General features: G+C 41.9%; 1 protein-coding gene across 3 annotated transcripts in view; it reads left to right on the plus strand.

Moving 5' to 3' along the window:
• Positions 1 to 16073, plus strand: part of LOC115198073 (glucosidase 2 subunit beta) — a 252996-nt gene that overhangs the window by 164240 nt on the left and 72683 nt on the right. Inside the window, exons 13-15 of one of the 3 annotated variants that reach the window (XM_029759746.1) lie at positions 8169 to 8243; positions 8508 to 8567; positions 10714 to 11191. The exons of the other annotated variants lie outside the window; for them this stretch is intronic. Coding sequence (XP_029615606.1) covers positions 8169 to 8243; positions 8508 to 8567; positions 10714 to 10843 — 265 coding nt within the window. The 3' untranslated portion in view covers positions 10844 to 11191. Of the gene's footprint in view, positions 1 to 8168; positions 8244 to 8507; positions 8568 to 10713; positions 11192 to 16073 lie in introns of those variants that run through there. 3 annotated transcript variants of the gene reach the window in all.

Genomic DNA, 16073 nt, shown 5'->3' on the forward strand with positions numbered 1-16073 from the left:
ACAGTCTCAACAACTCCTTGTTGATTTGAAGAATGTTCAGTCTCAACTGCTCCTCCTCGTTGATTTGAAGAATGTTCAGTCTCAACTCCTCGTTGATTTGAAAAATGTTCAGTCTCAACTCCTCCTCATTGATTTGAAGAATGTTCAGTCTCAACTCCTCCTCATTGATTTGAAGAATGTTCAGTCTCAACTCCTCCTCGTTGATTTGAAGAATGTTCAGTCTCAACTCCTCCTTGTTGATTTGAAGAATGTTCAGTCTCAACTCCTCCTCGTTGATTTGAAGAAAGTTTAGTCTCAACTCCTTGTGATTTGAAGAATGTTCAGTCTCAACTCCACCTCCTAGATTTGAAGAATGTTCAGTCTCAACTCCTCCTCATTGATTTGAAGAATATTCAGTCTCAACTCCTCATTGATTTGAAGAATGTTCAGTCTCAACTCCTCCTTGTTGATTTGAAGAATGTTCAGTCTCAACTCCTTAATTATTTGAAGAATGTTCAGTCTCAACTCCTCCTCGTTGATTTGAAGAATGTTCAGTCTCAACTCCTCCTCATTGATTTGAAGAATGTTCAGTCTCAACTCCTCCTTGTTGATTTGAAGAATGTTCAGTCTCAACTCCTCCTTGTTGATTTGAAGAATGTTCAGTCTCAACTCCTCCTTGTTGATTTGAAGAATGTTCAGTCTCAACTCCTCCTTGTTGATTTGAAGAATGTTCAGTCTCAACAGCTCCTTGTTGATTTGAATAATTTTCAGTCTCAACTCCTCTTTCTTGATTTGAAGAATGTTCAGTCTCAACTCCTCCACGTTGATTTGAAGAATGTTTTGTCTCAACTCCTCGTTGATTTGAAGAATGTTCAGTCTCAAGTCCTCTTTGTTGATTTGAAGAATGTTCAGTCTCAACTCCTCCTTGTTGATTTGAAGAATGTTCAGTCTCAACTCCTCCTCGTTGATTTGAAGAATGTTCAGTCTCAACTCCTCCTTGTTGATTTGAAGAATGTTCAGTCTCAACTCCTCCTCATTGATTTGAAGAATGTTCAGTCTCAACTCCTCCTTGTTGATTTGAAGAATGTTCAGTCTCAACTCCTCCTTGTTGATTTGAAGAATGTTCAGTCTCAACAGCTCCTTGTTGATTTGAATAATGTTCAGTCTCAACTCCTCTTTCTTGATTTGAAGAATGTTCAGTCTCAACTCCTCCTCGTTGATTTGAAGAATGTTTTGTCTCAACTCCTCGTTGTTTTGAAGAATGTTCAGTCTCAAGTCCTCTTTGTTGATTTGAAGAATGTTCAGTCTCAACTCCTCCTTGTTGATTTGAAGAATGTTCAGTCTCAACTCCTCCTCGTTGATTTGAAGAATGTTCAGTCTCAACTCCTCCTTGTTGATTTGAAGAATGTTCAGTCTCAACTCCTCCTCGTTGATTTGAAGAATGTCCAGTCTCAACTCCTCCTTGTTGATTTGAAGAATGTTCAGTCTCAACTCCTCCTCGTTGATTTGAAGAATGTTCAGTCTCAACTCCTCCTCGTTGATTTGAAAAATGTTCAGTCTCAACTCCTCGTTGATTTGAAGAATGTCCAGTCTCAACTCCTCCTTGTTGATTTGTTGAAATTTCAGTCTCAACTCCTCCTTTGTTTGATCGCCTCGTAAAGTACGTCCATATGAATAACTTCCCCTCTTCTCGTTTCTTAGCCTTCTCTGATGTTAGTCGAGGGAAAATATATCGATGTTTGGATTTAAAAGGAAACTAACTATTTTCCAATACAACTAGGCCTACAGAAATGTTTTCACCTCTCTTTCTGTTAAATATTTTTTTCAATAAATACAAATTTCGCAAACACCCAACTCTAATAATCTCTGAACGTTTCACACAGAAAGTTAATTTGACATACCTAAGTTAAGATTGTCACCTATAGTACGTGGCTCTGTCACGCCTCAGATATCGTCTCGGCAGCCGCAGTTGACACAACTCAGTAAAGTGTGAAGGAGGACACCCCATAATAAACCTCTCAGAAGTGGAACTACCTACAGCCAAGTCTTAATACTCCTGTGGATTTGTGAACGTTTCCTCAAAGCAACTTTAAATTGAGGGCCTTGGATTTATGCAATACTGTCAGGTCAGATTCACTCAGCCTTCCAACTGTAGTGGCATTAGAAACTAGTGTGGTGAATGAGTCATGCCTTGTGACAGGAAGGAAGTGAAAAGAGAACGTTTACACAACTCAGTTGGCACTTCCCTGTCTTTAATATCACATATAGGTTTAACATAAAATAGGTTCTTTTAGGGGTTCTTTTGGGGAGGGGGGGGCAAAGAAACACTATCGAAATCAATGCCTAGAGGGGACAATTTGAGATAGATGCGATGGAGCCAGTTCAAGCTGGCGTGCGTCGAGTGCTTGATGTGGCGACTGCCTCAGGAGTTACCAAGGCGATGTAAACAGTCTGTTAGAGCTCTGGAAGAGCAAATCGAGGTTGGTAAAACCTCAGGGACAGACACGTGCAGAAGATTTTGGTGTAATGTATATGTACTGTCATGATATTAGGCGTCATACAGCTCAAGAGCATTTTCTCCTCATTTTCTCAACAGTATTTTTTCATGCCACGTTTGTTCCATTGCAGTTTTAGGGCTCAGAATTGAGGCGAGCCTCTGCGTGTCGATGTCAGGTGTCACGTCGAGTATACAACTGCCCGTGTGTGTATTAAATATAGCAGACCTGGATTCGAATACTATATCAAATAATACTTTTGCTGTGCTTGATTGAGATTTCCTGGCACAATGGAACCAATAGAATTGTCCCTAAACCCCACCCACTACAGACAGGCTAGAGCAAATTCTCTAACTATTTGAAAGATTTCAAATTGTATTTGAACCCAGGTCTGGATGGTATGATGCCGCAGGGATATATATTGAACAATAAAATATAAACACAACATGCAACAATTTAAAAGATTTTACTGAGTTACAGTTCATATAAAGAAATCTGTAAATTGAAATAAAACATTTTATTGTCCACAGCACAAGGTGCACCTGTGTAATGATCATGCTGTTTAATCAGCTTCTTGATATGCCACACCTGTCAGGTGGATGGGTTATCTCAGCAGTGGAGAAATGCTCACTAACAGGGATGGAAACACATTTGTGCAAAACATTTGAGAGAAATAAGCTTTTTGTGCGTATGGAACATGTCTGTTTTCTTTTATTTCAGCTCATGAAACATGAGACCAATACTTTACATGTTGCGTTTATATTTTTTGTTCAGTGTATGTGTGGAGAGGAAGCCAGAAGGCCTGAAGCCCAGTCCATCATAATATGAACGAGTTTGACGACAACAGCTGCGTCGGTTACTTATGCAGATCCACGCCTTGCAGAGCCAGCTCTTTGTCACTCTCGGCAGCTTTTGAAATTATGATAGATGTGGCAGGGACAATGTCGTTAAATGAATGCATGATTTTTAGCATTAGTGTTAATAAGTTACCCCAGAAATTAATTCATTTCAAAGGTCACATTTGGTCGATTGTCAATAAGAAGAGGGTCTCTTACGCACTCAGGCACATTCACTAATCAAGTAGTTGACCTCAGGATTGATGTCATAGAGAATAATACATCTTCAATCAGGGGGCTGAAGGTGAAATGACCGTCTGAATTGCTCTATTTAATAACTGCTATTAAAAGTCTTCTCCTCATTAGACGATGCCTCTGCATAAATGTCCTGGAAAATAGTGCAGTGGAGAACAGCAGTGCAACACTTCTCCTACGTCCAAGTAGTCTTACGTGGCTTCCTTTCCTTGCCTCTTCTCCTCCATGACCACTGATCCCCAAGGACTTGATTGGTGAAAATAATATGGTGGGCACCCGTCCAGAAACAACCCCTAGCCCTAACCCCCATCCCCCATCCAGAAACAACCCCTAGCCCTAACCCCCATCCCCTGTCCAGAAACAACCCCTAGCCCTAACCCCCATCCCCTGTCCAGAAACAACCCCTAGCCCTAACCCCCATCCCCCATCCAGAAACAACCCCTAGCCCTATCCCCATCCCCCATCCAGAAACAACCCCTAGCCCTAACCCCCATCCCCCATCCAGAAACAACTCCTAGCCCTAACCCCATCCCCTGTCCAGAAACAACCCCTAGCCCTAACCCCCATCCCCCATCCAGAAACAACCCCTAGCCCTAACCCCCATCCAGAAACAACCCCTAGCCCTAACCCCCATCCAGAAACAACCCCTAGCCCTAACCCCCATCCCCCATTCAGAAACAACCCCCATCCCCTGTCCAGAAACAACCCCTAGCCCTAACCCCCATCCCCCATCCAGAAACAACCCCTAGCACTATCCCCATCCCCCATCCAGAAACAACCCCTAGCCCTAACCCCCATCCCCTGTCCAGAAACAACCCCTAGCCCTATCCCCCATCCCCCATCCAGAAACAACCCCTAGCACTACCCCCATCCCCCATCCAGAAACAACCCCTAGCCCTAACCCCCATCCAGAAACAACCCCTAGCCCTATCCCCCATCCCCCATCCAGAAACAACCCCTAGCACTATCCCCATCCCCCATCCAGAAACAACCCCTAGCCCTAACCCCCATCCCCCATCCAGAAACAAACCCTAACCCCCATCCAGAAACAAACCCTAGCCCTAACCCCCATCCCCCATCCAGAAACAAACCCTAACCCCCGTCAGAAACAACCCCTAGTCCCAACCCCTATCCCTACCCACTTTATTTCTCTCTTATGGTAGAGAAATTAACATTAAATTATCTGGCAACAGCTCAGGTGGACATCCCTGAAGTCAGCATGCCAATTGCACGTACTCGTAAAACTTGAGATATCTGTGGCATTGTGTTGTCTGACAAAACTGCACATTTTAGAGTGGCCTTTTATTGTCCCCAGCACAAGGTGCACCTGTGTAATGTTTAATCAGGTTCTCGATAGGCCCCACCTGTCAGGTGTATGGATTAACTTGGCAAAGGAAAAATGCTCACTAACAGGGATGTGAACAAATGTATGCACCAAATTTGTGAGAAAGAAGCTTTTTTTCAGTATGGAAAGGATTTGATAGGTAAAGGCAATATGCAAAAACAATCCCACTATCAGAGGGCAAGGTGGAGCTCCTACCTTATTGTTTATACCTAGCCAGTTATTATCTACATATCATAGGGCAGGGTGGAGCTGCTACCATATTGTTTATACCTATCTAGTTGTTATCTACATATCATAGGGCAGGGTGGAGCTGCTACCATATTGTTTATACCTATCTAGTTGTTATCTACATATCATAGGGCAGGGTGGAGCTGCTACCATATTGTTTATACCTATCTAGTTGTTATCTACATATCATAGGGCAGGGTGGAGCTGCTACCATATTGTTTTGTACCTGAAAGGCCTAGGAAGTAGACTAGAGGCTTGGGGATGTTTCTGGACTGGGCCATGGAATGTCCATGAAATCTATTCAGTTGTTCCGCCTGCCAGTGACCATTAAGGGAAGGAGACGGTGAGAGGAAGCATAACAAGACTGTTGGGAACACAGCTATTGGTTGGGGAGTGAGTCATCTCACCTGCTTTACCAGATGTCAACCTGCAGCAGCACATCAAGATGGCTTCCACACTACACCTTATGTACCCCTAGTTAACCAGACTCCTTATGTACCCCTAGTTAACCAGACTCCTTATGTACCCCTAGTTAACCAGACTCCTTATGTACCCCCAGTTAACCAGACTCCTTATGTACCCCTAGTTAACCAGACTCCTTATGTACCCCTAGTTAACCAGACTCCTTATGTACCCCTAGTTAACCAGACTCCTTATGTACCCCTAGTTAACCAGACTCCTTATGTACCGTAACCCTAGTTAACCAGACTCCTTATGTACCCCCAGTTAACCAGACTCCTTAAGTACCTCTAGTTAACCAGACTCCTTAAGTACCTCTAGTTAACCAGACTCCTTATGTACCCCTAGTTAACCAGACTCCTTATGTACCCCTAGTTAACCAGACTCCTTATGTACCCCTAGTTAACCAGACTCCTTATGTACCCCTAGTTAACCAGACTCCTTATTATGTACCCCCATTAAACTAGACTCCTTATGTACCCCCAGTTAACCAGACTCCTTATGTACCCCTAGTTAACCAGACTCCTTATGTACCGTAACCCTAGTTAACCAGACTCTTTATGTACCCCCAGTTAACCAGACTCCTTATGTAACCCTAGTTAACCAGACTCCTTATGTACCCCTAGTTAACCAGACTCCTTATGTACCCCTAGTTAACCAGACTCCTTATTATGTACCCCCATTAAACTAGACTCCTTATGTACCCCCAGTTAACCAGACTCCTTATGTACCCCTAGTTAACCAGACTCCTTATGTACCGTAACCCTAGTTAACCAGACTCTTTATGTACCCCCAGTTAACCAGACTCCTTATGTAACCCTAGTTAACCAGACTCCTTATGTACCCCTAGTTAACCAGACTCCTTATGTACCCCCAGTTAACCAGACTCCTTATGTACCGTAACCCTAGTTAACCAGACTCCTTATGTACCCCTAGTTAACCAGACTCCTTAAGTACCTCTAGTTAACCAGACTCCTTATGTACCCCTAGTTAACCAGACTCCTTATGTACCCCCAGTTAACCAGACTCCTTATGTACCCCTAGTTAACCAGACTCCTTATGTACCCCTAGTTAACCAGACTCCTTATGTACCGTAACCCTAGTTAACCAGACTCCTTATATATCCCTAGTTAACCAGACTCCTTATGTACCCCTAGTTAACCAGACTCCTTATGTACCCCCAGTTAACCAGACTCCTTAAGTACCTTTAGTTAACCAGACTCCTTATGTACCGTAACCCTAGTTAACCAGACTCTTTATGTACCCCCAGTTAACCAGACTCCTTATGTACCCCTAGTTAACCAGACTCCTTATGTACCCCTAGTTAACCAGACTCTTTATGTACCCCTAGTTAACCAGACTCCTTATGTACCCCTAGTTAACCAGACTCCTTATGTACCCCCATTAAACCAGACTCCTTATGTACCCCCATTAAACCAGACTCTTTATGTACCCCTAGTTAACCAGACTCCTTATGTACCGTAACCCTAGTTAACCAGACTCCTTATGTACCCCTAGTTAACCAGACTCCTTATGTACCGTAACCCTAGTTAACCAGACTCCTTATGAATGAGTAGGTGTGTCACTGCTGCTCTTTTTCACTATTCAGTACCAGTCAAAAGTTTGGACACACCTACTCATTCCAGAGTTTTTCTTTATTTGTTCTATTTTCTACATTGTAGAATAATAGTGAATACATTAAACTATGAAATAACACATATGGAATCATGTAGTAACCAAAAAAGTGTTAAACAAATACAAATAAAATATATATTTGAGATTCTTCAAAGTAGTCACCCTTTGCTTTGATGACAGCTGTGCACACTCTTGTCATTATCTCAACCAGCTTCATAAGGTTGTCACCTGGAATGCATTTCAATTAACAGGTGTGCAGGTGTGCCTTCTTAAAAGTTCATTTGTGGAATTTCTTGAGTTGGACCGCAGATGCTCAGCATATGTGAGAACTCCTTCAAGACTGTTGGAAAAGCATTCCAGGTGAAGCTGGTTGAGAAAATGCCAAGAGTGTGCAAAGTTGTCGTCAAGACAAAGGGTGGCTACTTTGAAGAATCTAAAATATATTCTGATTTATTTAACACTTTTTTTTGCTTACTACATGATTCCATATGTGTTATTTCATAGTTTTGATGTCTTCACTATTATTTTACAATTAGAAAATAGTAAAAAAAAAAATAAAAAAAAAATGGAATGAGTAGGTGTGTCCAAATTTTTGACTGGTACTGTACGTAATTTTTGGGGGTTGAAATAACATTCGTTCTTCATATTGGTAATGGATGCCTCAAAAACAATAATGGAAAAAACTAATTGAGATCAAAGTGTATTCTTTCAACTGACATTATGGCAGTGTATAGACCTGCGTTTTTGCATCTCACCGGCAGAAATGGGCCAGCTACATTTCCTGGTTGCCAAAATTCATATCCAGTTGCTGTGAGAAATATCAAAATGTCTGTTTGTAGACAGAACATTCAAACAAAGGATTTTGAAATGGGACAGAAGTCTCAACTGGCGGGGTTTCCATGTCGTCAAATGTTGAAAAGTGATGCTATTCCATAGATTTTCCCCTTCACTTCAAAGAGGAAGGCATCCGATCGGCCAACATCAGAGCAGCAGAAAAGAAGTCAAGCTGAGGTAACGTAGCTAACCTTACCTACCTAATTAGCTAGCTAGCTAGCGAATTACATTTGTTTATCTAAACCAAAATCTAGCTAGCTAGCTTTCATAATACGATGGCTAGACATTCCAAAGCATATCAATGTAAATAGCCAGCTGCTATCTGGCGATGGTGATTTGTAACTTTGCAAGCTAACGTTAGCTTCATTAGGTTACGTTAGCTAACCGTTAGCTAGCTAACTAACTACCGCAGAGGCTAACGTGACTATGTGTTCTATTTAGAGTCCGATCCCATCAACAACTGCAGAGGCATCGACATCAAGCTCAGCACCAGGAACTAGTGTAAGTCACCATCTAAAATCAGACTAACATCTACTAAATCTTTCCATGACTCCATGATGAGCAAATGGATATACTGGAGCTAGGCATGAACATGGTCTCTGTCTTGTTGGTGTATTTACAAGTAGGCTACAACTTCTACTGTAGTTTCTCTGTATTGTGGACGTTTAGTTGATTGTTCATACAAGACTTGAAGTCTAAATTGGAGAAGAGGTGTTAGTAAGGAGGGTGTGTGGGTGACTGTCTGGTGTCTGTTGGGGGTGGATATTGTGTGGGAAGGTTAGTATGTATAATGTATTGACATTAAAGGGTTGGGTGACTATAGTGCCTTGTTTGAGTGTGTATTGATGGGGACAAAGTAGTCAAACGTTTGCTAATCACTGACTAGTGTGAATCCTACAGACTAATCCATCTGCTGATGACGTTGAACTTGACACCAGCTTTAGTTGTACAGAGCCTGTACAGTCGTGGCCAAAAGTTTTGAGAATGACACAAATATTAATTTTCACAAAGTTTGCTGCTTCAGTGTCTTTAGATATTTTTGTCAGATGTTACTATGGAATACTGAAGTATAATAACAAGCATTTCATAAGTGTCAAAGGCTTTTATTGACAATTACATGAAGTTGATGCAAAGAGTCAATATTTGCAGTGTTGACGCTGGCATGCTGTCAATTAACTTCTGTGCCACATCCTGACTGATGGCAGCCCATTCTTGCATAATCAATGCTTGGAGTTTGTCAGAATTTATGGGTTTTTGTTTGTCCACCCGCCTCTTGAGGATTGACCACAAGTTCTCAATGGGATTAAGGTCTGGGGAGTTTCCTGGCCATGGACCCAAAATATCGATGTTTTGTTCCCCGAGCCGCTTAGTTATCACTTCTGCCTTATGGCAAGGTACGCCATCATGCTGGAAAAGGCATTGTTCGTCACCAAACTGTTCCTGGATGGTTGGGAGAAGTTGCTCTCGGAGGATGTGTTGGTACCCTTCTTTATTCATGGCTGTGTTCTTAGTCAAAATTGTGAGTGAGCCAACTCCCTTGGCTGAGAAGCAACCCCACACATGAATGGTCTCAGAATGCTTTACTGTTGTCATGACACAGGACTGATGGTAGAGCTCACCTTGTCTTCTCCGGACAAGCTTTTTTCCGGATGCCCCAAACAATCGGAAAGGGGATTCATCAGAGAAAATGACTTTACCCCAGTCCTCAGCAGTCCAATCCCTGTACCTTTTGCAGAATATCAGTCTGTCCCTGATGCTTTTCCTGGAGAGAATTGGCTTCTTTGCTGCCATTACCAGGCCATCCTCCAAAGTTTTCGCCTCACTGTGCGTGCAGATGCACTCACACCTCCCTGCTGCCATTCCTGAGCAAGCTCTGTACTGGTGGTGCCCCGATCCCGCAGCTAAATCAACTTTAGGAGACGGTCTTGGCGCTTGCTGGACTTTCTTGGGCGCCCTGAAGCCTTCTTCACAACAATTGAACCGCTCTCCTTGAAGTTCTTTATGATCTGATAAATGGTTGATTTAGGTGCAATCTTACTGGCAGCAATATCCTTGCCTGTGATGGCCTTTTTTTGCAAAGCAATGATGACGGCACGTGTTTCCTTGCAGGTAACCATGGTTGACAGAGGAAGAACAATGATTCCAAGCACCACCCTCCTTTTGAAGCTTCCAGTCTGCTATTCAAACTCAATCAGCATGACAGTGTGATCTCCAGCCTTGTCCTCGTCAACACTCACACCTGTGTTAACGAGAGAATCACTGACATGATGTCAGCTGGTCCTTTTGTGGCAGGGCTGAAATGCAGTGGAAATGTTTTTTAGGGGATTCAGTTCATTTGCATGGCAAAGAGTGACTTTTTAATGAATTGCAATTCATCTGATCACTCTTCATAACATTCTGGAGTATATGCAAATTGTCATCATACAAACTGAGGTAGCAGACTTTGTGAAAATTAATATTTGTGTCATTCTCAAAACTTTTGGCCACGACTGTACACCCATTGGATGAAAGATAACCTTGACACCAGCTTTAGTTGTACAGAGCCTGTAGACCCATTGGATGAAAGATAACCTTGACACCAGCTTTAGTTGCATGATCCGTCTTCATGTTTTACACATCCTCATGATCAGTCTTCATGTCTTTCCAGGAGACTTGCAGTACAAACAAATCTTCTGCAAGAGGTCGAAGCAGTAGGTGGTGAAGAAAGTGTACGAGAGACTTGTCCGCCTGACTGTAGAGTACAGAAAGGACCAGACAGTTGTCTACAAGGAGCCTGATTCACAGCTCCCTAAAACCCAACATCCCTGCCAACATCGCCACAACGTCAAAGCCTGCTAAACCAGCTGCCATTACACAACACAAGAAGAGGTTCACCAGCTGAAGAACATTCTGGAACTTGCGTGAAACATTCAACCAACACAACATCCATATTCAGTTAGACTGATGTTGTTGTGTATTATAGAATGCGTAGTATGCTCACAACTGCATTGTGGTAAATATATTGTTAGCTGTTGTACTGTACATATGTATATAATTGTGTTTTACATCATATTTTTTTACAAGTGTACTGACAAGTGCTTAAATTATTCCAGCTGCATCAGAAACCAATAAAGTGTTGACTTCAACTTCTGGATCAATTCATTGTGATATTTATGAAATGTATTTGGATAAACTAGCTTCAATCTTACTGCTAAAAACAAATGATGCAGGGAGTTGGTGTATCATTTAAACGAATTTGTTGGCAAGTAAACATGTTTCAATAAAACTACAGATTAGTCTGTCAATATAGCAAATAAGTAAACATGGCATGTATTCAAGACAAAGTTTATTTGCTCTGGAGACTGAGGTGAGTTTTCACAGCAGTATGCAGGAACAGTTACACAATGTATGATATATATTTATGATATATATGTAGTATTTATTAGAAGCGTTAGTAGTATATTTTTCTTCTAATATATATATATATATATATATATATATAGCCCATCACAATGTCCCATTATTGTTGAAGCATTGTGTGTGTATATATATATATATACACAGTAGAAGAAAAATATCACAATGAAGTAGAAGAAAAATATACTACTAACGCTTCTAATAAATACTACATTTCTACAAAGGGAATACTTGTATATGATGTGTTTGGGCGGTGCAGTGAGGTATTCAGAGTCACTGATACAAGGGTTGTTATGGGACCTTTCACATCTCCTCTTGAAAGTCATCAACTTCTTTGTATACAAGCGGTTTTGTGTGTGAGAAGAAAGACCAAAATGCTATTACACATTCATGGGCAATCGTTGTGTACTGTCTGTATTCCTACTGTAGCAGCACGGTGTAGAATATGAGACATGTCACAGACACACGTTAGCTAGCTAGCTAGCTACAACACACAGGTATAGCTACTCCAATACTAATATGAGTCATCAAGACAAAGTCATTCTTTTACTTCTCCGCCATTATCATCAAAAATATATCCAGTTGTGTTCCTAATGAGAGGTACTCTGCCTAGGTAGGCTAGTTAGCTAGCTATAACGTTAGACTACAGTACATTTTAGGTGTAGCAAGTACACAGCTAGCTGGATAAACTTGGCTAGCTTGCCTTGTAATGGTACTATTCAATCACCAAATTGTACTCAACTGAACAACACCGCCTCGTGTAAAAAGTGAGCTTATATTGCTAGCTATCTACCGACAGCTAAAACAATTTACTCGTTTGTTATTTGTCCTCCTGAGTCCTGGTTCAGCTGGTCTAGGCTGCCGCCGCTGCTTGCTGGTCTCGCAGTTATTTTTCTCGCTGTCTCAACTCTTCTTCAGTGTATTCCAGCTCAAATAAACAGGACTGTAGGTTCCTATATAAACATAAAAATAAATGCCGTCGTCCATCTCTTCTTGGAAAGAGGAATTAAAAGAAGCAACTATTGTAATTATTTAGCCATCTCGGATAGACAAGTCGATGGTAAAATAGCTTACATGAACCTGTAAACTAGTATCTCCCCCGTTTTGGAAAAGCCTGCCTTCAAAGGTTTGAACAAGGAAGTAGGGCTCCCATCAGGTTTTAGTCTTTACAAAACCAGGAAAAATGAGTCAACCTAGATATCCTGCAATGTGCTTGGCAGATAGGAACATTGTTGAGGCAAGTCCAATGACTCTATTGAACAAGGACAACAATATCTACTCGCTGCTAGCGTGATCGTGCAATCGGCGAAACACAAAAACCACAATAATTGTTACAAAACATGACAAACATATTTTTTTTAGATCAGACAGCAGGCTCAATCAACCAATGACGTCATTGTTTGAACTCTCCCGATGCGAAAAAATACAGCTATAGTGCATAATTATGTCTGGAACACCTCTCATCCCTCATGTAGGGAGACTGGAACACCTCTCATCCCTCATAATTATGTAGGGAGACTGGAACACCTCTCATCCCTCATAATTATGTAGGGAGACTGGAACACCTCTCATCCCTCATGTAGGGAGACTGGAACACCTCTCATAATTATGTAGGGAGACTGGAACACCTCTCATCCCTCATGTAGGGAGACTGGAACACCTCTCATAATTATGTAGGGAGTCTGGAACACCTCTCATCCCTCATCATTATGTAGGGAGACTGGAACACCTCTCATCCCTCATCATTATGTAGGGAGACTGGAACACCACTCATCCCTCATGTAGGGAGACTGGAACACCTCTCATCCCTCATCATTATGTAGGGAGACTGGAACACCTCTCATCCCTCATCATTATGTAGGGAGACTGGAACACCTCTCATCCCTCATCATTATGTAGGGAGACTGGAACACCTCTCATCCCTCATCATTATGTAGGGAGACTGGAACACCTCTCATCCCTCATAATTATGTAGGGAGACTGGAACACCTCTCATCCCTCATAATTATGTAGGGAGACTGGAACACCTCTCATCATTATGTAGGGAGACTGGAACACCTCTCATCATTATGTAGGGAGACTGGAACACCTCTCATCCCTCATCATTATGTAGGGAGACTGGAACACCTCTCATCATTATGTAGGGAGACTGGAACACCTCTCATAATTATGTAGGGAGACTGGAACACCTCTCATCCCTCATAATTATGTAGGGAGACTGGAACACCTCTCATCCCTCATCATTATGTAGGGAGACTGGAACACCTCTCATCATTATGTAGGGAGACTGGAATACCTCTCATCCCTCATCATTATGTAGGGAGACTGGAACACCTCTCATCCCTCATAATTATGTAGGGAGACTGGAACACCTCTCATCCCTCATCATTATGTAGGGAGACTGGAACACCTCTCATCATTATGTAGGGAGACTGGAACACCTCTCATCATTATGTAGGGAGACTGGAACACCTCTCATCACTCATAATTACATAGGGAGACTGGAACACCTCTCATCCCCCATAATTATGTAGGGAGACTGGAACACCTCTCATCTCTCATCATTATGTAGGGAGACTGGAACACCTCTCATCATTATGTAGGGAGACTGGAACACCTCTCATCCCTCATAATTATGTAGGGAGACTGAAACACCTCTCATAATTATGTAGGAATACCTCTCATAATTACATAGGGAGACTGGAAAAACACCCAAAATACTGTCTAGCGGGGAAGTTTCTTTTTAAAAACATTTATATACACATCTTGGTGTTAATGTCATTTTTAGTCGTTCGAAAACAGATTTTGTAAAACTATTCTTGGCACCAGATATGTGTGTTGCAGTCATTTCTATTCAAAGTGAAGTCTGTTTCTATTTGAATCCCCAGAGGTATCCATAATGTATGATAATGGATTCATTTAGTCATAGGGTGGGTAAATTGAGATTTTATTATATAACCGATAGTAGTTGAAAAGATAAGAGCAGAAAGTACATAGGCCTACCTTGTCACGTCCTGACCCTTGTAAGAGGTCATTTTCCATAGTTGAGTGGTCAGGGCGTAACAGGTGGTTGTTTTGGGTGGTTCTGGTTTTCTGTTTCTATGTGTGGTTTTCTAGATTTCTATTTCTATGTTTTTGTTTTCTACGTTTTGGCCAGTTATGGTTTCCAATCAGAGGCAGCTGTCTATCGTTGTCTCTGATTGGAGGCCATACTTAGGCAGCCTGTTTTTCATGTGTGGGTAGTTGTTTTCCGTTTTGTGAGTATCACCTGACGGAATTGTTAGCTGTTGTTTTTTGTTTAAGTGTTATCATTAAAGTAAATATGAGCACTCTACACGCCGTGCCTTGGTCCCCTTTATACGACCCTCGTTACATACTTAGGATTGTTTATTTCAAATAAAATCAAACTTTATTTGCCACGTGCCAAATACAACAAGTGTAGACTTTACCGTGAAATGTTTACTTACAAGCCCTTAACCAACAGTGCAGTTCAAGAAGAAGAAAATATTTACCAAATAGACTAAAATAAAAAGTAACACAATAAGAATAACGAGGCTATATACAGGGGGCACGGGTACCGAGTCAGTGTGCAGGGGTACAGGCTAGTTGAGGTAATATGTAGGTGTGGGTGAAGTGACTATGCATAGGTAACAAACAAACAGCGAGTACCAGCAGTGTACAAGGGGGGGTCAATGTAAATTGAATTGTTCAGGAGTCTAATGGCTTGAGGGTAGAAGCTGTTGAGGAGCCTTTTGGTCCTAGACGTGGCGCTCCGGTACCGCTTGCCGTGCGGTAGCAGAGAAAACAGTCTATAACTTGAGTGACTGGAGTCTCTGACAATTTTATGGGATTTCCTCTGACACCGCCTATTGGATAGGTCCTGGATGGCAGGAAGCTTGGCCCCAGTGATGTACTGGGCTGTTCGCACTACCCTCTGTAGCGCCTTACGGTCAGATGCCGAGCAGTTTCCATACCAGGCGGTGATGCAACCGGTCAGGATGCTCTCGATGGTGCAGCTGTAGAACCTTTTGAGGATCTAGGGGCCCATGCCAAATCTTTTCAGTCTCCTGAGGGGGGACAAGGTTTTGTCGTGCCCTCTTCACGACTGTCTTGGTATGTTTTGACCATGATAGTTTGTTGGTGATGTGGACACCAAAGAACTTAAAACTCACGACCCGCTCCACTACAGCCCCGTCGATGTTAATAGGGGCGTGTTTGGCCTGGCTTTTTCTGTAGTCCACGATCAGCTCCTTTGTCTTATTTCATTCTAACTCACTGTTTCATTCTAACTCATTGTTTCATTCTAACTCATTGTGTAACTCAAAACGATCTAAATTGTTTTCAATATTCCTGCCAGTCCCTTGATGTTTAGTCCCTTATTGAGAGTACCTCTCCTCTGCTTTCCACTTCTATGTTATGACAAGGAAAATAACTAGCAACAAAACATATTGACAAAGGGACTCTGTGGTAAGAATAGTACTTTAAATGATCTGCCAGAAGCTATTTGCCTCATTGCCTTTAGTGATGGCTCTCAACTATAAATTGGCTTGAAGTTATGCTTGTTTTGTTTCCCTTTTTTTCCATCTAAATTGAGGCTTGTTTTTTTAGGGA

Source organism: Salmo trutta, chromosome 8 (assembly GCF_901001165.1).
Source record: "Salmo trutta chromosome 8, fSalTru1.1, whole genome shotgun sequence".
NCBI lineage: Eukaryota > Metazoa > Chordata > Actinopteri > Salmoniformes > Salmonidae > Salmo > Salmo trutta.